The sequence below is a fragment of the Chelonoidis abingdonii genome, chromosome 3, assembly GCF_003597395.2.
Source record: "Chelonoidis abingdonii isolate Lonesome George chromosome 3, CheloAbing_2.0, whole genome shotgun sequence".
NCBI lineage: Eukaryota > Metazoa > Chordata > Testudines > Testudinidae > Chelonoidis > Chelonoidis abingdonii.
The window spans coordinates 169,951,847-169,978,923 of NC_133771.1; the positions used below are offsets into that span (position 1 = coordinate 169,951,847).

General features: G+C 41.0%; 1 protein-coding gene across 1 annotated transcript in view; it reads right to left on the bottom strand.

Moving 5' to 3' along the window:
* Positions 1-27,077, bottom strand: part of USH2A (usherin) — a 622,140-nt gene that overhangs the window by 41,412 nt on the left and 553,651 nt on the right. The window contains exons 61-63 of the mRNA XM_075064332.1: positions 15,712-15,939; positions 13,380-14,896; positions 11,080-11,401 (exon numbers count right to left, since the gene is read on the bottom strand). Of these exons, the coding sequence (XP_074920433.1) occupies positions 11,080-11,401; positions 13,380-14,896; positions 15,712-15,939 (2,067 nt within the window). The remainder of the gene's footprint in view (positions 1-11,079; positions 11,402-13,379; positions 14,897-15,711; positions 15,940-27,077) is intronic.

Sequence of the window (27,077 nt, forward strand, 5' to 3'; positions counted from 1 at the left end):
AAAAAAAAAAAAGGCGAGTGCTGACGGCGGAGCAGCAAATAAATAAATAAATAAATAAAAAAGGCAAGTGCTGCCTGCGGAACGAAATCTCGGGATGTGGGACAAACACCTAAATATAGGGATGGTCCTGATTTTATTGGGAAGTCTGGTCACCCTAGGCCAGATCAAACCACACCTGTGCATGGATGCACAAGACACAGGAAGGGATGCAAGGAGTCAATCTCTTTACCCCTGCAGACGGGTCAAGCATAATTATGGTCCTTGCAGACAGTGAAAAGCCCAAGGACTCCACACATGTAGCACCGCTGTTGGTGCTAGCCTTTCCAAAAGTGACCCTGCAGGACCTCTCTATACATGCCAGCAGAGCTGGACCTTTGCATGGGGGAGTGCGTAGCATTTTTCAAGGATGATGCAGTGGCTATGCTTCCCCTCAGCTCCCTGGAACTCTCAGAGACATTGTGCCGGTTTCAGTCCTCACTTTTCAGTTTCCCGAAATCAGCCTCCAATCTTAAGGTTGCATAAATATCAGATTTTTGCAATGAACAGAGATATTCCTATTTCAGCAAAAACATGACACTTTCAGTGCATGACTCATATTAAATAAAGGTAATGGGGTTTGTCTGATTATGTCCCTGCACATCCTATTAGCAATGTTTCGAAACAAAAGGCTCAATGTTTTGTTTTGGCTGTGCTGTGCACTTGCATTGGAATTTACAAGAGAAGATACAGGTAAAGTTTCAAGTCATCTTTACACTTTTCCTATTCTTGGGCCTGTCTAGCCCCTATCATAAAGTAAGAGCAGTCTCAAGGACACTATTTTATACACAGCTGCACTGGCACTCATGAGCCATTCTTGCAACTAAGTGGCCAGAGTGCAGCCAAAAATAATTTGGGGTTGCTTCTGTAGAGACAATACAATTCAGAACATAGTGCAAAAAGTCCATCTCTATACAGATCTGATGTTTCCACCCCTGGAATAGTGTATTAATTTCTGGGCAACACCTTACCAGAAAGGTATTGACAAACTTAGAAGAGTTCAGAGAAAAGCAACATAAAACATTCCTGGTGCTAGAGAGACTGATTTATGAGGAAAGAAAAAAATTATTAGGAAAGATAATAGATTAAAAGAGCTAAATAAACAGAGCTTGGTTATGAGACAAGGGGACCAGATATAACTGTCTATTAATATTTGTGAAGAGTAAATATCAAAATACAGAGGGATTATTTAACATGGCACACGGGGATATGACTAGAATTGAAAAATAAAATTGAGAATAGAAAGATTTAGGGAAAACCTCTGACAGTGAGATCTATTAGGCTGTTGAAGTACCCTAAGGGAAATGGTGAGAAAAATTCTGTAAAAACAATTCCGAACTGAGAGGGAGAATGACTTGCTGGGAGCTAATAGGTCTTTCTAGGTAGGTACTTATATGATCCTCATTACTGTGGCATCTGAGTGCTTCACAACATTGATGATTTTATCCTCACAAACACTGGTAAGGGAATATCATTATGCCCACTTTACAGATAGGGAACTTAATTCAGAGAGATTTAGTCACTCGCTCAAGGTCAGACAAGGGGTCCGAGAGACCTGGGAACTGAATCCAGACTGCCTGCATCCAAGTGCAGTGGCTTACCAACAAGACCATTCTTTGTTCACAGCTTCAAGATCGGGCAAAGCTACGAGATGGCAATGCAATCATCAGGATATAACAAGTTTGGTCTGCAAAAACCGCCTGGCTTTAGTTGGGCATATGGCATTCTCACAGCTTTCGTATTACTGGGGGAACTTTTAATGTTTTCAGCCGCATCACGGCCTAGTTCTTCATCTGTTTAGTCACGCAGTTTAGGAGATTAGGGATATTTAGTCTCCAAGGACATTTAGACCCCAGGTTCTCTGCAGTCCCATGGATTCACTGCCATTTAAACAGTTCCTATAGCATTGATGGCTCTTGATTCAACAGGTACATTAATAGTCCATAATCTTCAGGCATATCTGAATTTGCAAATCTAAATGCTTGATTGTTGCAGCCTTAATGACCCAGGCTCCGCTCTCATCACTGAGCTTAAAGAACTTCCACAGACTAAAATATTTACGACCACAAACACAGCTGATCAATTCTGCTCAGGGGCGGCTCCAGGCCCCAGCACGCCAAGCATGTGCTTGGGGTGGCAAGCCGCGGAGGGTGCTCTGCTGGCTCCGCGAGGGCAGCAGGCAGGCTGCCTACTGCGGCGTGCCTGTGGAGAGTCCGCTGGTCCCGCGGCTTCGGAGGACCTTCCGCAGGCATGCTGCCAAATCCGTGGGACTGGGGACCTCCCACAGGCAAGCCGCGGAAGGCAGCCTGCCTGCCGTGCTTGGGGCGGCAAAATGCCTACAGCTGCCCCTGATTCTGCTTCATGGTTCTCCCAAGGCAGCGCATTGACAATGCAACAGATATCCTCAAACTAACTTGATAAAATCTGATGCAGATGCCCATATGGCTAGTGACAATCGCTACCTAGCAAAAACCAGCTATTGAAGCTGAAATTTCCTTATGCTAAGCATCCTTTAGTTTAGCAGTCAACAATGGGAGGGATTGATTTACCGTTGGCAAAGAGTTAAGGACATAAACAAAATATTTCTAAGGGTCTGGAAACGTCTACTTTTAGCAAGCACCCACCATTTTAGCAAACAGCACTCATGCACACAGCACAAATGGCAGTTGTGCATTTCTGTGACTACCAAAAATCCCTCACTTTTTCAGCATGGTGGGAAATTTCAAATCCTACATCATCTGGTTTTATTGTGCAAGGGATAAAATCACACCCCTATTGGAGACAGGCTGCAGGACTATAATGTATCCCCTCTGTAGCCTTCCATGACCACTACTTCTGGAGTAATGACCACTCCTGCCTTATATGTTGCATGAAGGTCTTTCCAATCAATGCATAAGTGCAGATCTAACAATCCCTCTCCAGGTCCACTGCTAATACACCTCTGCACTGGCATAGTCAGTGCCAGCAGGGAGCCCCCCCTTCCATGTGCAAAAGCCAAGCTGAGGGACAACTCTGCTCTGCCCCATTCACATGCACTGCAAGGGTCCCATGGTGTGAAAGGACTTGGGGTCCAACCCTGCTCCTGTTAAAGTCAATTCCAAATCTCCCATTGAATTTACAGAGAGTTGGATCAGGCCCTTGCGTAGGGCAGTGTTTTCAGACATTACTGCTGATTTGGGATCCCTCCGTTTCTGGGTGCCCTGTTTTAGACATTTTGAAGGGACCTCATTTTCAGAGGTGTTCCTATTGACTTCAGTACAGGCGAGGTTACTCAGCACTTCTGCTTAGATGTCTAAAGTTGAGTACCCCCAAAATCGAGGCCTGCAATATCACTGGCCGCTTTTTGCAAATAGAGTGCAATGGGGGTATTTTAACGACTGCGTATACATTCTGGGAATAAAACTCATGAATCTAAATTATTAGCTCTCCATGAAAAATATCTTAGACATTTTATAACTAATATTAAGTTACTGGGTATGATTAGGGCAAAGGCCCCACTTGCATAGTATTTTGCTCTGGTGTAATGTAATGCCAAGAGGCATTGCTTATGGTAGGCAGGATAATCATTGCCTCTTCTATGTACAGTAGAATCCTCCCTAGCTGGTGACGTAAACTGACTGTCACTACTGGGTGTCATTGTCTTCCTAGCTACTTTTAGATATGAATCAGCCTCTCCTCAGACATAGCACAAAAAAAAACACTACTATCATCATCATCATCATCACCTAGTGGTCATAAACAGTATCAGAGATGCATTGTGCTAGACGCTGTACAAATACACAATAAGAAATGATCCCTCACCCACACAACTTGCAATCTAAATGAGATAGACAGGGAGGATGGAGAAAGGAAGTCCCTTATCCTCATGTTACAGCTGGGGAGATGCGGCACAAAGAAATGAAGTGACTTGTCTGTGTCAGAGCCAAGAAATTAATGGAGATTTTCCAAGTGCCTGTCCAGTGCCTTAGTTACAAAACTCTCCTTCCACTCTGGCATTTAGTTAGCATCCATAGTAAAGGCCTATAGATCACATTCATAAAGCTGGGTGGATTTCAGGCATGTGGGTTTTAATGATTCGATAATGTGTTAGGCCAAGTTTGATCCTCTTAACACCGCTCTATGTCTTGACTAAAAATCGCATAACACTATTAAAACAGTAACGGTTGTGCTAATGCTAAATCCATTCTTGGGGGAAAATCTCACAACAGCAAACAGTTTGGGGATTAAAAATCATGTCAAAATGTAACTGTAGCTTATTTCCTATACTGCACTGTTAAACCAGTAATTAATAAGAGATGTAAACAGGTTTAACTCTAAGAAGCAGACAATTTAATAATTTGCTTCCTATGGGTATATAATGATATAGTTCTCCCATTCCCCTGAGAGAGATAAGCAGATATTAAAAGGTCTTTCCAATACCTGTAATGACTAAGGGCAACAGCTAATTCAATAGATTCGATCAAAATCACCACTCCTTTCACTGCTACTGATTTATGACTTTGGCTGTAGTTAGTCATCACTCATTTTAGTTTGCTTTTCAGTACTCATAAATTATGCCTCATAAATAAAAAGATACAATCAAGGAAATCATATCAATTCATCTACATCCCTGGAGTATATTTCCCCCTGGTGCTCACACTAATTTCTTTTTAAAGGATAGCTTTGGAATATGTCACAATCACAATATACCAAAAAAGGTCTGGCCAGAGTTGTACCTTAATAGGTTTGCAGCTAATGTGGGAAGCCAATAAATCTGCTCTGGTACCATTATTTAGTTAAAGGAACAAAACTCTAGGCTTGATTCACAAACACATGACTTGTGTGCATGGATTTGGGACGACGTTGCTGAGGTGGTACACTGGCACGCAGCTGAGGTTTCTAAATGTGGAAAAATGTGTTTGCAAAATTGCTCTCTGTCTCCTCCTTTTCATAAACCCCACAGAGATGAAGGACACATTTCAGTGCAATAAGAGGTATTTGGAACTGTGATATCAGTTGCACCAGTGAAGCAAAGAAGTTACTCTGGTTTTGCTGAGATCAAAATGTTCCCTCAATTCACTTCTTCTAATCTGAACACTTTGTGGAGTGGGTACTGTGGATTTTAAAGAACAAAAACTCAAGGAAGTGTTCATTTGTTTGATTTTGAGGTCCCACTCAGACTTTGTTTTTCAAGCAATTTAATTATGTCTTCAGAAGATGTATAAATACTGAGACCCTAAGAGTTAAGTAGAAGCAAACTGGTCCAGAAGAAATTAGAAACAACCTGAATTTTCACATTTTCTGTATTAGGGGTGGGGAGAGAGGGGGTGGTGAACGGGACGACATGATTATCGTCATTTTGTTGTGGTTGTTTAATCATTGGCACATATCGCTGAACTCCAGATCTAGGCTGATATCAGAAGCCTAAATGCTAAAATATCATGAAACACACTGTTCACATGGAACTAGAAAGTATCAAAAATCTTATAAGAAAATCTGTTTTCCTGAGTGAAGGAACAGAGAGAAAGAAAGAATTCTTATTTAATTTATGCCATCACATTTTATTGCATCTTTCTGGCAGGAATGGAAAAGGAAAAGATAAACTGAAAGGATGAGCGGGAAGAAGTGAGACAAAAGGTGAGGGATATTTTCAATTGCTGAAAATCCATCACTGGCCAGTCAGAGATCCAGCCCTTATTTCACCCCATTTTAAGCCAGAAGAGTTGCTTAGTTATTTGTCAGTAACTAAGCACCACAAACTGGAGCTGAGCAAAAAAACTGTCAGACAGGCCAGCAAACAAAGGAACATAACTGTCATTTCTTGAAGCAACTAAGAGGATTCAAATGTTTTGTACTTTCCGTAGTCGGATGTTCCATTACGTTAGCAACATTATACAAGCAGCTAAACAAACGTACAAAACATTCTACCCCCAAACAACATTAGGAATACAAGCCGTATCTACCTTCGAGGGTCCTGTAGGAACACCCAAAACACGCCTCTCCACTTTCTCAGGTATTTCTCCAGGTGCATTTCCTGGCCCCTTCATATAGCCTCAGTAATGACCCGTGAGCAAGATTGCTCTGCAGGGGTCAGGAATGGATGGACTCCTCAGCAGCTGCTGCACCCTCCCTCCATGGAGAAATTGGTAGGCTGATGTGTCTTCATAGCTGCAGATCCAGCTATGTGTCTTCACAGCTGCAGATCCAGCAGCCTCCAACACCCCTTGTGTACTCTCCACAGAGCACAGCTCCACATGTAGGGGGTAAGGGTCCCTAGAAAGGACTTCTTCCATCCTTGTTGGGTAGCTGAACAATGTTGTTTCTGCTGCCCTTTAGATAGTCGGGATTTGCAGAGGAGAGAGCAGGATGTGTCTCTAAGCCAGGAAAGAAACATTAAGGTGAAGGAAGGGGCCAGGAGAGTACCAGAAAAATGAGGTTCCAAGTATCTCTCCTGGATCTCCTACATAATTCAGGGATTATGAAGAGGTGGACCAATGTACCACAACCTTTCTGAGGAGCAGGGTGAATATATTATACACCAATAACTCTGCTGTCAAATGGAAAAGAACTAAGTCCCTCCTCTTACATGTGCTCACCACAGACACTGTCCTTCAGCTGAGAAGAACTGGATGAATCATTGCTGCTCTTAGACTGGCCAGATGGGTTGCTGTAAAACAATATTCAGTGCTTTCTCCTTCCAAGGATCTGGGCATCCTGTCTCCAGAGTACTTCCAGTCCAAAGGGCAAGGAATCAAGAGACTAAACATGCTGCACGAGATCCTCAGCTGGTGTAGGGCTATTAAAGTCCATGGAGCTACACTGGTTTATACCAGCTGAGGATATGAGGTAAAATTTTCAAAAGCACCTACTGGCCAGATTTATAAAGGTATTTAAGCGCCTAAAGGGGTAGATAGGTGCCTAGTGGGATTTTCAAAAGTGCCTAGTGCCTAATTCCCAATTGAAATCTATAGGAATTAGGTACATAGGCCCTTTTGAAAATCCAGCTAGGTCTTATCTGCATGCTTTGGCACCTAAACACCTTTAAAACCTGGCCCTTAGTGACTCAGGAGCATAAGTCCCATTTTCAAAAGTGACATATGCACTTAGAAGCCTAGGTCCCACTGACTTTCAATTAGACTTGGGCCCCTAAGTACATAAGAATTAGGGATGCAGGTCCTAAATCACTTGGGTACTTTTGAAAAGTTCCCCTGATCTGCTCTTATAAAACACTAACCAAAAGGCTGATGGGCAGGCCCAATTATATGAGCTTCCAGTAAAACATCAGCAGAAAAGAATGCCGCCAAAATTTCTGACCTCAGATTAGATGTTAACTATATCCATCAAACTGAATCCTGGTAACTAACAACATTTCTAGAACTGCTGCAGAGGGCCCAGTCACAGAGGTTTGATTTTATCTGCATTCAGCTGGAGGAAATTTAGTTGCATTTAAAGTTTTATGTCCCGCAAACAAGCCTCCAATGCAGAGACAGCAGAATCAATACTGTGCTTAAGTGAAATATAAATCTGGGTTTCATCAGCATAATAGTGAAAGCCAAGTCCTATACTTATGAATAATTTGTCTCACAGGCAACATATAAATTGTCAACAATGGAAGGGCTACGAACAGATCCCAGAGGGATTCACAAGTGACATCAGCAGAAGAGGAACACACACACACAAATCTCTCAGTGGAACAAAATATATTGCTGCTGGCCGAGAAGGAACAAAACCAATTCAGGCCTTGCCATATAGCCCAGCCCAGTTATGGAATGGAACCAAAAAGATAGAGTTTCTTCCTACCTCAAGTGCAGCACTTTGGTCCAGAAAAATTAGAACATACAGACAACCTGAGTCAGACATCATCAATAAATCATTAAAACCCTTGACTCAAACAGTCTCTGTACTATGAAAAACAACTTGAAAGTCATACTGATTGAGCTTCTGATTGAGATGCCAAGTAATTAAAGGTTCGTGCAAGGAAGAACACAATGTGAATTAAAGAATTTTTGGTAAAGTATTGGAAGCATAAAGAGGCACTGGCAGTATCTAGCATGGGGCGGGGAGGGGGCAGGGGGGATTAACGAAGGTGGAGCTGTAGTCATTTGAAAAAGCAAGGGGATATCCAGCTCATGAGTCTGTGGCGGCAAACATAGAGGCAACACAGCAGTAAGCTAAACGGTGGCATAAGGAACAGAGCCTAGGATTTTCAGCTCAGAAAATACAGGAATCCACCTCTTCAGCTTGAGGAGAATCGCCACTCCTCTCCCACCTCCCCACACACACATTTGCCCTTGGGTTTCCATTTCTGAGGATTTTTTAATGCCTTAGGGCACATACAGGGTCACGTTAAGTGAGGAGATCTGGTATTCTTTAGAGCAATTTTACCATCAAGAAATTAATATAGCGTGAGGAGAACAGATTTCACATTACTGTGGGACCATATATGGGTCCCTGAGGGTTTAAAGAACATCTGAAAAAGGCAAACCTGAATACAAATACACACCAATACATGACACACAAATGCATAGACTTCATCCCTGACACACACCCAGTTGCCAGTGAAGATTTAACAGTTTTGGTCAAAAAAGGATTAATTGAAGGAAAATATTCCCTCAAGTATTTTAAGCGTGAAAAGTTTCCAGCCTCTAAGTGGTGTGTTCTATTTTGGAAAGGACCCTCGCATTGTCCCTAGTGCTGTTCAGTTCACTGAAGTTTAAGGAAGGAGTTATATTATTAGCAGCAGTAGGAAATCCAATAATCGGAGCCCCATCATTTGTGACTGGAAACACTCTGATGAGACATACCATTCCTTTTCCTCAGAACAAAACCAATGAAAGTCATTACATTTCTCAACCTGGGGCTATCTAGGATCTCTTTCATTGATCTCAACAACACCAGAGGAAAAAGAAAAGATTATCTAGATCACCATATTGGTAATAAAGATTTTTCAAAACACACTGTGGTGAATCCATTTCTCTGCTATCATTCCAAATCCATTTCCGTCATCCTTGCCATTGTTCCTTTGGGGTCCTGTCCCTGGCCATTGTGGAGCCACTGGAGGAGGACAAGGAGAGCCATCATATTCCTTCCTGCAGGCCCTAAGGCATAGTCAGGGGCAGCCTTGAAAGATTGTGTTGCTCATATTAACAATGTAGTTTCTTAAGAATAACTCTGTATAGGCCCAAACCAGCAAGAAGAACACTGCACTAGCAGTTGAACAGAGCTGCAAAAGGCTCTGATATGTGAAACAGATGTCCACATAGACAAACAGGGTGGGGCGGAGGGAAAATCTCAACTGTGCGGCCCTGTGAATACAGCAGCTTCCATCTCAAATCAAAACAATTCTTGAAGTTCAAAAACTCAGTTTACATAAGCAAAAAAGAGGGAGAGACTCAAGGTGTATTGAAGATCTCAAAACTCACAATATATTATGCAGCACTTAAACAAGAGTGAGGACCCACTGGTGTCCTGTTATGGGGCAGAGGAGAATACTGGTTCATGTCTGTGAAAACGTGATCACTTTGCTATGAAACTACACATACACCTCTACCTTGATATAATGTGACCTGATATAACACGAATTTGGATATAACACGGTAAAGCAGTGCTCCGGGAGGAGGGGGGTGGGGCTGCGCACTCCGGTGGATCAAAGCAAGTTTGATATAACGCGGTTTCACCTATAACGCGGTAAGATTTTTTGGCTCCCGAGAGCAGCTTTATATCGGGGTAGAGGTGTATTTACATTTACTGCTAAAATATCCAGGGCTAGTTTTTGGTGAGGTTGCAAACTCACCAGATTCATATGAAAACATGAACTGAATTTCAGAAAATGATACATTGCTAGGGGGACAATGGAAGTTAAATGCATAGATGTGAAATCAAATATGGTCATAGATTACTAGTAATCCTGTGTGATAAAGGAACAATATGCAGGGATGTGTGACTTTGACATTAATGGAAAACAATTACAGCCAAAGAAACTCACTTGCCTCAGGGTCATGGGACTTTTGCAATCAAAGAGGATTACTTTAGAAGGCCCATTTCTGCAACCCCTTACTTAGACTATGTCTTCACTACCCGCCATATCGGCGGGTAGCAATCGATTGCTCGGGGATCGATATATCGCGTCTCATCTAGATGCAATATATCAATCCTCGAACGCGCTTATATCGATTCCGAAACTCCACCAACCCATACGGAGTTGCGGAATCGACAGGGGGAGCCGCAGACATCGATCCTGCGCAGTGAGGACAGTGAGTAATTCGATCTTAGATACTTCGACTTCAGCTACGTTATTCACGCAGCTGAAGTTGTGTATCTAAGATTGATTCTCCCCTGTAGTGTAGACCAGCCCTTACACTCACTGAGTGGTACCTTACCCTGCAAACAGTCACATTGATTTCAATGGGACCATTTGCATACTGAGGTAAAATACTATTCAAACTCAGCAAAAATAGCAGAAATGGTCCCATAGCTACACCTTTAACCCCAAAAGAAAAGTAACAAGTACAAAATGAATATGAAGATACAAAATAAAAATAACCCATCAACAGTGAATTAACTTTTAAATTTACCGTGAGACAAATATTTGTAATCCTACCACCTAAAATAAAATAATCCACTAACAAAACCAGTCCATCCTGCTTCCATAAAAGGTAATTGAATGTAACAGTAAAAATAAAAATATCTGCACATTTGAAATAAAGCTACTAACAAGACCAAGTTACCTAGCACTTCAAAATAAGTTGGTACCACTAAAGTGGTGGAAACCTCTGATGTGCAAGGGACATAAATGCACACAAATTGGAATTAATGATTTTGATTAAGAAATGAAAAAAGAGCATTGAATGAATTTATTCCTCATGGAATGTTATCTTCAAGGTATGAGCTATTTTAAATAAATGTGCAATAATTGTTTAAGTACAACAATACTATAACAATAAAAATTCAATTAAAATTGAAACATTTTATTTTATAATTATAATGAACAAGCATCTCTTGTTATTGAGGTGTACTGAAATCTTAATTAGCTAAATCTTGTAGCTAAATTACTTTATTTCATACCTGATATTCATATTCTGTATAAGGCAGCAACTTGGCATCTTTGAAGGATGTTAAAGTCCCATTATAAACAAGTACCAGCTCTAAATTTATGTGGGTATGTGTTGCTTGTCTTCGGTAAAGCTCATAATATAACACTTTCCCATTTGGTTGCTGTGGACCAGTCCACAGAATAGATGCGACTGACTGGAATCCATCAGAGCTTGTTTGCATCTCTATGAGAGGGGAAGGTTGCACTTCAGGGGGTGCTTCCAGAGTCTGTATGGATGCCCATTCACTAGTAGCGCATCCCTGCAATGTGCATGCTTGAACTTGTACTTCATATCTTTGGAAACACAAATCAGAAACCAGTCAATAAGAGCATTACAACTGTGCATATGCACTACACCATAAGATTAGAATCAATTAAGGTTGTTCAGAAAGAGAGGAGTTTTCCTTAGTTATTTTTGTCCATATTTTTGAGGAAGAAAGCAATTCACATTAGTGTGCAGAAGGGATGACATAATTTCCTCTTGTGGGTCTGATCTTGCAACCCTCATGTGGCATTCTCATTTGTGTGAGTAAAATAAATGGGATTACACAGGTAAGGAAGAGCTGTTGGACAGGGTCATTTGTAATGGAAATGTGATCCAGAAGTGTTTATATTTCCATTTAAAGTGAAATGTCTGCTTTTAATTTCTCTCAGTCTGTCATTTCTTTGTATTAAACAGAAAACATCTTCCACAAGTATTTGCCAGAGAAATTATATGGACATTGTGACCCACCCATTGTCATCCAGACACCGGAGATAAAAATGTCTCCACTGGCCACAGAGCACAGCAATCTTCCACTAGATCTGCCTCACTCAGACAGAATTTATATCCTACTTCCCCTATGTCCGAGTTGGAGAGTGAGGCCTGGTAGTGACAAGTTTCACTGAGCATGTGCTCTGAGGACAGTGGCATTGAGGGGGACAGCTTTCCAAGGCTGACTGACAGCTATTCTGTAAATGATCAGCTGGAGAGAGTATTAAAGACACAAAGAGATAACATTAAAAAAAAAAAAAAAAAAAGGAAGAAAGGAAGGAAAACATTAATCAAATAGAGACACACACAGATGCACCGTTCCAAATGGCAAGAGACCAGGTCCAAGACAAAAATAATTGATTGAGTGAGTTAAAATTTTGCTGGCTGGGATTGAGGCATCTTGATGATTGATAAACCAGCATGTAACTGGGTTAATGTTGGCCAGAAAGGTCTTTCTTTGGGTACAGAAGGCCAAGTTGGAGGTATTCAGTATCACAAAGTGGATTTATTAGCATAAAGTCATTGGCCCTTTGCTGCTCTAACATGGCCCAGCAGAGTTCCCAGGGAAGGGCTCAAGCTAAAGCATGTAAACCAGACTCCAAAGCTTCCAAGAAATTATACACTGATGAGGCCTCCGTTTCCTTCTTAACATATCAGAGATAATATCGCAGGGAGATCAAATGGTCAACTTCACTAAATTACAATAATAGCTGAATTGAAAGTACTCGAAGAGCTATATAACCTTTGTCTTTTTGGACTATTGCCTTAATTTACAAAACATTAAGTATACCATATTATTAGTCTCTCTTACAATTTAGATTATTTACAGGTACCATGTGGAAAGAGTTGTCGACAATTTAAGGAATAAAAACGAACTGGTACACAAAAGATAAGAGGTGGTGATTAAATCAAGAATTTGAAAAAACGATACTTTTACAAAAACAGGCAAGTTTGTTCTCACTTAAATCTGGTACAGTACACTATTTTAAATGTAGCTTGCACTAAAATCTAAACAGCAAGTCTGTGCTTTAAACACAAAAAAACAAATTCATCCCTGGTATAACTCAACTGTCCTTAGTGCAGATACACCAGAGATGAGCTGCCCCACAATCTTTGGTTTATGTTTTAATTCGGTATATAAAACAAGGAAAAACTATTCTTGAATACAACTGACTTACAAAAGTATGGGGGTGGGGCAAGGAGGGCGGGTAAGTCTGTGAACTTGAGTCTGCAAAGGATCCCCAAGCTGTCCCTTGCATTGCTTGTACCCTAGATTGACCTTGCATACTTTACTGAAAAGGTAGACAGTTGATTTTTATATATCTTGTCTTAGTGTGGACTTTGTGGGAATGAGAACTGTGGGGATCTGACCATCTGTTCGACTGAAGAAAATGTGAGACCCTGCCCCTCAAACCTCATTTTTCAGTCTTTAGGAAAGGTTTGAATACTAGCCCAGTCTCAAACTTTTTGAATTATCCTGTGATATTCATTCAACAAAGCTAAGTATTCAGAACTTACCTATGGTAGGGTTTTAGGTCTGCTGCAACATAGGACTGTCTAACAAAAGAAATGTGAGAGGTGTCAAAGTCAACAGTTTTCTTTCCCATTTCAGCAGGCTCACGAATAGAGATCGTATAATTTTTTATATCACCATTGACTTTTGCAGGAGGATCCCAGGCCACCAAAATTTCCTCTGGGGCCCATGCCTGCAGACGAGGAGGTAACATTCCAGATGGAGCAGAAGGGTGGGTTCTAATTTTAGCTGGTGGGCTAGTGGTGCTTCCTTGACTATTATTTGCAGTTACCTCATAGCTGTATTCCATGCCTGGTGTTAGTGTGAAGTCAAGGTACCGAGTTTCCAGACCTGAAAAAATAAGAGCTCCATCCCTCCTCAGCTCATAACTTCTGATTTTACCATTAGGATTCACTGGGGTTTTCCAGGTGATTTCTATTGACTCTGATCCTGTGACTAGCAACCTGGGGGCTTCCATATTTAGTGGTGGAGCCTCCATTGTCAAAACAGATTGAGATATGCTAGATGTGCAGCCTCCATTAGTACAGGCAACCAGCGTGAAATCATACTGCGTGCAAGGCTGTAGGTTTGAAATCAGTCTTGATAAACCTTTCCCAACATAATATTCTTCATCACTTAATTTTAATATGTACTTCGTGATTTCTCCATTTTGAATCTGGGGTGGGGACCAAGATGCATTAATCTGAGTGGCACTGATAGCCTGCAGGGATGGAGGGTTGACTAATGCTGGAGCTGCCTCTAGAGTTTGGATTTTGGCTGGTTCACTAGTAGAGCAGCCTCCCACTGTACAAGCAACTATTGCATAACTGTACACTGAATAAGGCTGTAAGTCTTCATCCATATAGTTGAAAGTAGTAGCATCAAAGCTGAAAGGATAGAAAACCTCATTTTTTTGTAGCCTATATGATTGGAGAACACCATTTGGTTCTTCTGGGGAGAGCCATGAAATGAGCACTTTATGGGGGTTAACTGATACATAGGTTAACCTAGGTGTAGCAAGACCTTTAGGGGCAGCTTGACTAGTCTTCGCCACTGACCAAGAGCTATCGGTATAGCCCACTGAATTCCATGCACGTATTTTATATTCATACCTTGTCCATGGCTGTAAACCTTTATCATTGTATTTAAATGTATTATTTTCAATGTTATATTCTGTGAAAACAATTTTCTCCTCTACTGTTGTTGCTCTGTTCCCTGAAGCATTTTCTTTTGTGCATCTGTGAATAACTTCATAGTGAATTATTTTTCCATTTGGATTAATTGGTTCAGACCAGCTCAGTTCAATATTGGTAGCATTAACTGACTGGATTACAGGTGCCAGCTGAGACGCAGGGGGTGCTTCATCTGTTCGGACTGGCTGTGGTGAAGAGCGAGTGCAACCTGCCACAGTACAAGCCTCAAGTACTAGAGTGTACAGTGTGAAAGGTTCCAAGCGTCTAAACAGGAACTGACGAGATAAACCACTATATTCCAGATTATCATCATTTAAAATATTGTACGTCTGAGAGAAAAAAGAAAAGGAAATCATCAGTTGGAGAATTTGCAAATGAATTCTAGGAGAGATACTTATTTAGATATGATGTTTATAAGGATTATTAATTTGTGACCCAGAAACTAATTTCCTTAACTCCTTATTAACAACATCTTAGCTTGTTAATGCTGAAATAATATTTTAACCTACTTTTCACAATTAATGCTGGTTTGATTGCTTTTTTACATTTCACTCATCTTGGGCAGTGAAAATATTCTAGTCAGTTTCACTTTTGATTATATTTACTTTCTAGTCAATTTTATTTCAGGGCTCTAATGTCACAATATAAGGGTTACAAACCTTGCAGGCTAATATTTACACCGCAACAAAAACTGTTTAAAAGAAACCCCCAAACTTCACAGCAACATTTCTATTGAACTTTGTTGTAACAAAACCTAATGTGGGGCATAAGGTTAAATTAAGCTGAAAATATCCCTTTAATAGATACTGTTCTATATAATGAAGAACAATATTAAACTAATTAGGCCTGAAAACATAGCCTTTAAAATATTCTTTCCTGTGACTTTGAAGGGCAGGATTTCGTCTGTGCTCTAGATACTCATAGTTGCAAGAAAGCATATAAGTAGTAATAGATATCTAAATTTGCCTATACCTAGAAAGTAAGCATTGCTCAATCTCTTCATCACCTCATACTTGTGCAGTTGTGTGCGTATGTCTTCAAAGAACTCCTTTTAAGTCTAGTGAATTTTAGCAAAAGTTTTCCAACATGATATCTGGCATTTTCCTTTTAATTGTGATGAATGAGGTTTCAGGATAAAGACTACCTTAATTACTCCATTGGGTTTGGAAGGCTCTGACCATTTAATTAACAATGCCCTGCCGTTCTCTTTCTTCTCTGCAGTGAAGTTGCTCAGGCCGCTAGGTGAAGCTTCTAGCGTGGTCACAGAAGTCCAGGGACTCAAAAGTTGGCCAGCGTTGTTTACAGCCACAATGTTAATGTGATACGTGGTAAAAGGTTTCAGTCCAAACAAGTGAGCCTGATGCTTTGTTCCCTGCAGTAGGAATACAGAATATTTTCTCATTTAGTTTAAATGGCAATAATCAATGTTTGTGGTTTACACCAGCATTGGACTGGGCAACTGGTGCTCTGACTCCAAAGATATCACAATCATTTCACAGAGTACCACATCTGGCAGCTGGGCTCACTGAATGCGCATTACTGCAGCTAAGCCTTGAATAGAAACTCTTGTGGTTTGTAGGGAGCAGATCTTCTAAGTACGCTCAATTCAGCAAGGTGCAGAGCACTCTGAACCTTATCTAGCAACGCACTTATGCACATGCTCAACTTTAATCATGTGAGTAGCTCCATGCATACTTAAAGTTAAGCATGCGCTCAAATGCTGTGCTGCATCAGGACCTGAGTGGTCAGCACTTTGAAGGATTAAGACGCTAAGATCTGTATTATGCTAGCACAGTGGCCCTCTATGTACATCACACATAGGGTGACCAGACAGCAAGTATGAAAAATCAGGATGGGGGTAAGGGGTAATAGGCACGTATATAAAACAAAGCCCCAAATATCGGGACTGTCCCTATAAAATCGGGACATCTGGTCACCCTAATCACACACCTTCCATAGTGTATTCAGGAATCATGTGAATACCATACTGATTGATATCACATAATGTTCTGGCAAATTAAAGCAATGTCATCTGGATGTACACCAGCATCACTGAGAGTACAGTTTGGTTCCCATATTGAAAACATAACAATCCCAAAGGTTAAATCACCATTAGAAATGGAGTAAAATGTCTCCCATAATTCACGTGGTTAAGATGTTACCCAAACAACAAGTTCACAAGATAAGATGTAGCTGGGTCTCTGCATTTCCTTAAAACGATGGTGTGTGTAGCATTCAGAAATATAGATAACAATAAACAACCCATTTTGAAGAGAAGATGGCTGGAAATAAGCAGGAGCACTAACAAATTTTGCTATAAATCTCATTGGGGACCAGGATGACTTTCTCCACGGGCCACTAATATATTTTTCTGCTTTGGCATTGATTACATAGATGTCAGGAAAACGACTGATAATTTAGTTTCCTTTATGTAGCAAAAACTGCTAAAGTCAATTTCCTTGCTTCAGGAAGTCATATTAAGTTGTTAAATGTTAACACTAGAAATTGTTTAATATTTAAACATTTGTTAAGCTACCAGACTGATACAAATTTTACAGAAATATTAATTTCTTTTTTAAATATTAAAAGTTAGATCATAAATATGTAAATAGTTATTTCCCCCACAACAAGTTAGTGCTTTAGATAAATATGGCACCACATCCGAATGACCATTATGAATATTAAATCTGAAGATGACACAAATACAGACGATAAACACTTTTCTGATAAATTATTCCTTTTCCCGTTAAACCAGGCAAACACTGACAAGATTAATAATGCAAAAAATATAATTATTTGTTAGGAATTCCCAGTCATCACTGCCAAAAATGCATAAGCTCAAATGCAAATAGCAATCACTTCAAACAGATTATATATAAAAAAGTGTTGGCTGCTGTGGGACATTTAGAGATATCTTTTGTCATAAGAAACATGGAAAGCATGTGGGCTATAAAGCAAAAACATATGTATATTGTCAATAGCAGCACCTGTTCAATTACAGTTTATTTCAGTATGGAGAATTTAGTTCAGCCCCTAGATGGCAATACTATCAAACACTTTTTGTAACATGAGTACTTAATGATTAACAACCTGCATTCAGTCATCCAACATACTCAAGGCAGCCATTAAAAAAATAACAAAACTGATTTCATTATAGATTCTTTTAATAAACATTTATGGCTTAGATCCTTGAAAGTGGAAGCATTCAAACTGCCACAGCCAAACCCCTATACAGCTGAATGCAAAATTATGAACTGCAGGTTAAAGTACAGAGCTCAAACTGAAGTTCATGCTTGGCATAAAAATCTAGCATCAGAAATTATGTTGGCACAAAACATGATTAAAATTAGCTTTACAATTGGCTGTGGTCTGTATTAATAGTTTTTATGAGGACAGTTATCTAATGGCCTTTAAAAACAGAACTTTTAAAAGCCTAAAATTTACATCCCATGGTTCGGGGGGTGGGGAGAGGAGGGACCACATGACATTAAATTATCGCTTCTGAGTTGTTACACAAAGACTTGTGGAAGGTTCAAATACAGGAATATAAGCATCAAACAAAAATCAATGGCTCTGCTTCTTGTCAACCATACAATCAGGGGAGGGGTTCTAGTAGCAATAATCCTACAAAATAAAGAATTTTCTTAAATAAAAAGAAAAATGGGATTGTTCCAATAATCCTCTATAGCTTTCCCACTAACTCCTAATGTTTAATTATTTACGGTCCTCACCAGTGTTTGAACTGAAACAGAGATGGAGGGATTTCCCTGCCTGTGGTTCATCCTGTCCTCTAGAGACTGAAAAAAATTCTTGCCAGGGATGGCTTTTATCCCTGGCTCCTACAGACATTTCTTGAAGTGCAAAATGTTTACAGGTATTATTTTTTAAAAAACATGCTTGGGAGAAGTTCTCCTAGAATACGCTGCTAAGGCTTTATCCACCACATCACCCTCTGTGAATGACTCAGATCAAAGTTGATCTTGTATCATCGTAAGAGTCTAGCCCTGCAGATCAGAAGTCAGCACCCGTGGCCCAGATTACAGGATCAAGGCCATTGCATGGAATACCCTCTCAATCCTTATTTGCAAAGCCACCCACTCTCCACATTCAAATATCCACTGCTTCCATATTGCCTATAAGGAGTGAATTCATTCACCATTAAAAATTAACAAACATCAAGATGTTTGCAGGTCATAACTGAGTAACCATGAGATCTGAGGTATGTAATCACTGTCCTTCTCATTCTTGGTGTTTATGGCTTATTATTCTCAGTCACTAGGTTATTACGTTAGGCTTAATCTTGCAAACACTTGGGTGTTTAATTAACTGTATTCTCATCAGTAGTGCTCCTGTCAGATTTACTGGGGGCTACTCAAGTGAGTAAAGTTACTTGAAGCCAGTGGGACTTTGTAAGCCCTGAGAGCCCCCAGAATTTCCAGGCTCCTCGAACCTTGACTGTGAGCACATCTGCACTTCAGCTGGGAGGCGAGAGTCTCAGCGCAGGCAGAGACACTTGCACTAGTGTTGGCTCAAGTTAGCGCACTAAAAATAGCAACATGTGTGTTGCAGCACTGGTGGTGGCTTGAGCTAGCCGCACGATCTCGGACCAGGGGATTGGGCAGGCTTGGACTTGGGCAGCAGTATGAACACTGCTCTTTTTAGCATGCTAGCTCAAGCTGAGCTACAGTGAGTCTGTCTACCCACAATGGGAATCATATCTCTCAGCAGCAGCATAGACATATCCTCAGAGCCCTGGCTGGAGCTGGGACTCCCAAGACTTCCAGGCATCTGGCTCCAGGGCAGTGAGCCTGAAAGCCCTGCCATGCTGACTACTCCGGAGCTGCAGACCCTCAAAGTCTGTGGTCCCCAGTCCCTGGGCAGACCACACAGCAGAGAGTTGCCAGGGAACCGGGCAAGTTTCAGAAGTGGGTTGGAGAAAGTTAATCAACCCCAACTCGCTTTTGTAAAAAATTTAGATTTGGCATGCTGGCATTTTCCAACTAAACTGTTCTGTCAGAAAATTTCTGACCCACTCTTGCTGTAAGATGCAGCCAACCACAGTCTGTTCCGTCCTCTGCAGTCCAGAGCCACACCTTCGAAAATGGAGGATGACCTCTGGTCTCTGTAGCCACATCCTTGCACAACTTTCACATCTACTCCACATAGAGACCACATCCTTTTGTGTGTTCTGAAAAGCAGTGGCTCTCAACCTTTACACAGCCTTTTCAGGTGTCTAATTTCTCTTGCGTACCCGCAAGATTCACCTCACTTAAAAAATACTTGCTGACAAAATAAGACATAAAAATACAAAAGTGTCACAGCACACTATTACTGACAAATTTCTGACTTTCTCATTTTTACCATATAATTATAAAATAAATCAATTAGAAAATAAACACTGTACTTACATTCCAGTGTATAGTATTTAAAGCAGTATAAATAAGTCATTGTCTATATGAAATTTTAGTTTGCACCGACTTCACTAATGCTTTTTATGTAGCCTGCTGTAAAATTACAGAAATATCTAGATAAGCTGATGTACCCCCCTGGAAGAGTTCTGCTTACTCTCAGGGGTGATTGAGAACCACTGTTGTAAACTGTCCAGCACATTTTGAGTTGCAGTATAAACAGATAACTATAAATACTTTGTCCAGCTAATTTCACTGCTCTGACTGTAAACTATGATCAAAGAAAAATTATTTAAAATAAACCTTTTTTAAACATACTTTCAAAATATAAAATGAGAGAATATGAAGCATGAATAATTTATGCATTTAGACTCACTTCAGATTGCCTCTTTTGTTTGTTTGTTTTTTAATTCATGAGCACTGAAGTCACTTGAAGTCCAGAAACAAATTAGCATAGTCTTTCAGGCAGCTGAAAGGCAGTGGCATCCAGAATGCAATGTGCGTCTTCCTGACTAACCTCTCCTGAGTAGCCTGCTCCTGGCGAGGTGGTCAAGACTACTCTGAGTCTTAAGAATTCTAACAGTTTTACCCTGTCTACTGTGATTGCTTTTGACTATTTGAAGTGCCCCAAAGGTGATATAAGGGTCAAGAGGTTTTTGTAGGTTGAAAATGATCAAAAATTAGCATTGATCTGTAGCTGTCAATAATACTCTGTGTGGGCAGACTCCCTGCACAAATGTTTAAACTGCATAAAGCCACACAACCGACTCATCTTTGAATCTATTGATCTGATGATCCAGCACTTTGTACTCTATTTTAAGATAACCCAACTTATCCCAGTGCCTTAAATTCAGGGTACGATTTTGAAAAATAACTGCCATATTAGGGGAGTGACTGTACCATTTGAGAGCTGATGAACAGGTAATATGGACATTTATCACTTCTTTGGGGGTAATCATCAAAATGCAGACAATCATTAATCAGCTATGGTAATTGCCCAGATTATTTCTATTTTCAGTATACTATAAGGAAAATTATTTCTCACCTTTTCTCTGTTTTCACTTTACATCCCCCAACATCCCTCAGGTTTCTTCAACACAATGTCAAGAAGCCATATTATTCCTCCTAGAAGTACAATCCCCTATTCTCCTTGATGGCACCAGACGCCCTCCCTCCATGTATGATGAACTCCAGTGGGTCAGGGATCCATGCATTGTTTTTTAACATTCCATCAGACATCAGCAAGGAATCTTAAAATAAGGTAATTCAGCATGATGCTACCTTTTCCACAGAGCCATCCATCCTATGGAATCTCCCTTGGCAAGGTTCTAGGGGTCTGAATCATAAGGGAGGCTCCATTTGACCAGCACTGCCAGGGAGCTGGAAAGGAGGATGAGGTTGGTGCAGGGCCTCTGAGGGGATCACCAGGCACATAGACCCTGAACATTTTGTATGGAGCAAGCCTTGCTCCACCAATGAGGGAAAACTGCACAAAGGGAGCCTATCAGTTTTCCTCTTTACCAGTCTCCCTTGACAGGTACATAGACGAGGCAAAGTGGCCATTGTTACCATCTTTGCTCAGAAAGTCTTAGTGCCAAATTCAGATCTGACATATAAAGTGGTGTATATGCCACCATCATAATTTGGTATAATTTTGTACAGTGGAGAGAAGGACGGGGGCTATGAATAAATTATAGGTTTAAAACAAAGAAAGGGAAGTATTTCTTCACACAACACACAGTCAACCTGTGGAACTCTTTGCCAGGGAATATTGTAAAGGCCAAGACTATAACAGGGTTCAGAAACGAACTACATAAATTCATGGAGGATAGGTCCATCAACGGCTATTAACCAGGATAGTACATTCTCTGAAGTGTCACTACCTTTGTTTGTCAGAAGCTGGGAATGGGCAACAGGGGATGGATCACTTAATGATTGCTTGTTCTGTTCATTCCCTCTGAAGCACCTGGCAGTGGCCTCTGCCAGAAGACAGGATACTGGGCTAGATGGACCATTGGTCTGACCCAATATGGCTGTTCTTATACTCTTAAATGCATCCAATAGGAGGGTACGAAACAAAGCTGGACAGAGCTTGTTTTATCTTACATTTTCCTATACCCTCCTAATAGTTGCTTTTCCTGCTCTAACTCCACCCTTCCGCCATGCTGGTGCATAAGCTACGATAATTTACATGAATTTGGTCCTGAGTATTAAATCAAGCCCTTTATTGCTGGGCACCTACATAAGGATTTAGGAGCATACCTTCAAGCACCCAGCTTTGGAAATGTTGGCCTAAATTAGCATAAAAGGTGCAGAGTCAGATTTTCTAAAGCACTCATAATGGGGTTTTCAAAATCATTATACCATCCCATTATAAATAACAAAGGAGGCCAATTCTCATTGATTTGTGGTGGAACTTCTGCTCTTATATCATTTAGTGCTTTAGAAAAGTCCACCTGCAGGGTATAAAAATTTTATTAAAGCTAATGTTTAAGATCAAATTTACACAAGTTAAGAGGGAAGGTACTGTACCTCTGGGGTCAGGCTTAAGTTATGAGGGATTACAAGTATCGGTTACAAGGTTCACAGGATACATACATAGCACATAACCAGCATAGACCCAGATTGGGGTTCGGGAGTTTTAAAAAAATCAGTGGATAAGTGGGCTTGTGTATGCCACCCATAGAATTATTTAGAGTCCAAGTTAGTACTGGTGTAGTGAATAAGTACATGAGTGGGGTGCACTGGCATTCTAACCATCTCTGCCCCTCCTTAACTCTGTTACTAACTTCTTCTCCAATTCCCCTCTTCAAGGCTCCACATGACTCCATTTTGTCCCCAACTCCTGCCCATATCTCCTGTTAATCCTCAGTCAGATCCATACGCTCAGTCCTCCCTCTAGTTACAGCATCCATGTCTCCTTATCATGCACTGAGGTGCAATCACATATCACCCCCTTCACTTGGATGTCACTTGCAGCATACTTCTACTTGAATGCTACAGGTGCCCTCCCCTCTTCTCCTTCAAGTTCCTCCTTAAAAGCCACCCCTTTGCTGAAGCCCACCAGTGCTGATCCACCCACATATTCTTGCCCTTGAACTCCTATCGATTAACTCATGTTCAGAACCCCACCTATTCTGAAGTTCTATTTTGCTCACAAATATGGTCTGGAATATAAATTTTCATTTTTAAACTATTAGGGTTCTAGTCCTTATGGTTGTAAAGAAAGCCTTTTACAAGTTAACCAAATGGAAACCAATTAATCTAGCTGAATCTGTAGAGAGCATGAAACAATAGTTCTGAAAGGTGTGAGACTCTCACTAGATTAATGCTAAAACCCCCTACAGACGACAACTTTAATGTAATAATTTAAACTTCAGCTCATTTTAGCTGAAATAGCTAGTTAATATTTCTAGCCCACAATCTCAAACAACCTCCCACACCATTTTGGGTGCCAAACATCCCTGCTGCTCCTTAGCCAGGTACTAACACTTTAAACTTTCCCCCAATGACCTCTACAATGGAGTATGGGCTGTCAATAAAAAAAATCAATGCTTTAAGTACAAATTGAAAATGTGGGGACTGAATAAAATAAACAGAATTCATTTTTTAAATGAATGAACACAGGGGCCAACATATTGACTGTAGTATTCATTTTCATATTTTATTCAATAAGATTTCCATTTTTAAATTTAATGTAGCTATCAGTCACCAAATTTCCTGTTTCCTGTGCTGGATTGTCACAGGTTTCAGGGGAACTTGCTACAGAATTTGAGTCCAATTTGCCATGGCCTTGATTATTATAGGTGGGGCTGATAGCACTACCTCTTGTTTAGATTGCCCAATGTTTCCTCTTAAAACAGCCTGCTTGTAGCTGGTTTAGTTGGGGGGAGGGATGTACAGTGGTTTGAGCATTGGCCTGCTAAACACAGCATTATGAGTTCAATCCTTTAGGGATATGGGGCAAAAATCTGTTGGATGATTTAATTGGGGATTGGTCCTGCTTTGAGCAGGGGGTTGGACTAGATAATCTCCCGAGGTCCCTTTCAACCCTGATATTCTACAACTTTTACAAATATTAACCATTTAGGCTGAAATTTTTCATGCTGGATGTCTGCCTCAGGCTGAATGCTTTTGGAAAGTTTAAACAATAAGTTGTTTTGCAATGTTAGAAAAATCCTGCCTACCTTTTGTTTAAGAAGATCTAGTGCTCCCATGCTTTTGGAGTACGGAAAGTTGGCAGAGAGTGGCCTTTTGCTGTCCCAATAAAAATCCACCCAATTTTGGCCAAGTTATAAACCTTTGAAAAAAAAATCTGTTTGCACATGCTCATGCTCCAAAGATTCCATCCTCCGTGAGCGTGCTTGAGCCTCCTGCAGCTCCTAGTGCTGACCAGACTGCATATGGACAAGCTCCACATAGCAGCTGAGCACGTTTCATCCCCTCACAATTCTTACATGTAACCGGACTGTGCATGCACCACCATAACAGAACAACTGAGCATGCTCCATCCCCCCTCAGCTCCTATATACAAACTGAGGGAATGAAAGGAGTAATTTGGGTTATGGAGCCTGATGAAACTAGGACTGGAAGTGGAGAAAGAAACTGTGGCTGGCTGCACAAGAAGAATAGGGTGTGAAGGATGGCAGGAAGGAATGTTATGACTGGCAGGGCAAGGAGATAGAAAGTGAGAGCCAGGAGGCAGGAATTTAGGGAAATAACTGGGGTGGGGTGAGGGGACAAGGATGTGTGTGACTGGGAACTAATTGGCTGGTGAACACTGAGATCAGACAAGTAGCTGGAGGGAGATGGAAGACTGGGACTGGCTGAAAAAGGAGGCTGAGGTTGGGAACCAGTGGTGGGAGGAATTGAGGGCGAGGGGAAGATCTAATGAGATGCCAGGGTGTGGGTAAAGAACTGGGAGTGGCCGGGCAAAGACAGTGAGCCAAGGATACAGGGATGAGAAAGACTGCAACTAAGAGTTAGCCCTCGGGTGGAGGAGACTGAGGTTGGAGGAGGAGCTTGTGGAGGGAGACTGGGACCGAGATCCAGTGTTTACAAGGGGAAAAGGAGATGGAGAGAATGTGGCAACTCAAGCTGGGGCAATGGGGAGAGACGGATTGGACAAGGAGCCAAGAGGCGGAACTGAGACTGGCTAGGAAGGAGACTGGAGACAGGGATTCAAGGCAGGAAAGGGACTGGGAGAGGAAGAGTGGACTCAGATGGGGAATTAAGCGAGGAAATGGCTGTGTAAGCGGACTGGGTCTAGGATGAGATGTCTCAGGAGTGGAGGCTGGGAGTGGATGGCAAGAAAAATGGTTCTGGGATGAGTAGCCTTGGGTGGGAAAGATACAGGACTGGGACAGAGACAGGTTGGAGAAGATGAGACAGAAGGGTTGTGACCACTAGAACACACTCCCTGAAGATTCCTGAGTCTCACCTTTCCTCTACGGTCAGCAAATATCTGTGAAACCCACTGGGAAAGTGTGTCTCTTTTCTCCTCTTTAGTGCCAGGCAACCTACTACTGCTGTCAGTTACTCTGCTGACTCAATGGCACAGGTTTCAGCCAAAGGTTCCAGTTCTGCTGCTGTACCGTGCTGGTGTCAACATGATGCTACGTGATGGAATTTGTTTGTTTTTCAGTTTGCTTTTTTAAAAATCTAGGAAATTACACACAAAAACTATGGTAAAAATACTGCATAAGCAAAGCCAACCATGAAAAGTTGGGAAATACCCGTACAACCTTAACTCAATCTTCTTGTGTGTATGCACTATGATATAGTCTTTAATGGCATTTTCACATACTTTTTTTTGCCACAGGACTCCTGGCACATTCAGGGTACAGGGCAGACCTACACAAGGGGATGAGTCAGGGTTGTGTAGTGAAGGAAACTGTTGTCTTTAGGACCCTGCCTCATTTGTTGCAGATGAAGATGTGCAGTGAATGATGCATGAGATTGCAGGAAGAGGAAAGTACTGTCTCTTGGTGAAGGCGGTTGACTGCTGCCCTGGAGAACTGGATTCTTTTAATGGGTAGTAACTATTTGTGTATTCCTCATTTCTGGGTACACAACTTGAGATGCTTGGGTCTAACTTGCATAAGCACTCACAACTGCAACTGAAGTCAATCGGAGTTGTGCTTTGAATCGCTTCTCGGCCTTTTGGCTAAGATCAAGTGCTATATAATGCTAAGTATTCTAAAAATCGGGTCCTAGGTAGCTCAAGTTCTTCTTTCTTCATCTTTCCACACCCACAAGTGCATAGGGCATCTACTACTTTCCTCCATTTATTTCAGTCTTGTGTTGGTCTGTTCAGGCTTCTGAGTGTCATGTTGATGGACTTGGCTTCTTTCTTTACTGTTCTGCATAATGTTTCTCTAGGTCACCCTCTTCTTCTCTTCTCAGGTGGTATCCATTTTATCACTTGACATGAAAGTCGTCTTGGTGATATCCTTAAAGTATGTCCTAAAGACATCCATCATCATCCTCTTACCATGCTTTAGGTTGGTCTGCTCTACTTAGAATTTCTGATGTTGCAAGATACTCTCCCCAATGGATTCTGAAGATCTTCCCCACATATTTATTTTGGAATGAGTTGATTTACTTATCAATGTCTATTGTAGATTTATGAGACTATGCTCCATAAAAGAGGACATAATGCTGGAATTAAAAATTAATATTTTCTATCAGTGCTAATCATGCTGCTTTTCTAAATCTTTTCAAGTTTATGAAAGTTGTTTGCTGTTTTTGATATTTCTTGCTTGACATCTAGCATTGTGTCACCATCATTGCACACCTCACTCCCTAGGTAAGTAAAATGACTTACTTTGTCTACTGTTTCTTCATCTACTCCGATGGCTCCTTTTGGGACATTGACAGCCATATATTTTGTCTTTTCCTTTTTGATAAATAAACCAACTTGTTTTGCTGTGTCAGAATTGCCAAAGAAGAGTGACCTTACCAACTGCAATAACTGGTGAGGAATCACATTATCCCAGTGCCTTAGAAAAGCATGTGCAACATTATTCTGGAACATATCAGGAAGCAAATAGATCTCCAAATTAGAGAGGAACAAGCGGGGTTTAGACCACTGAGATTATGT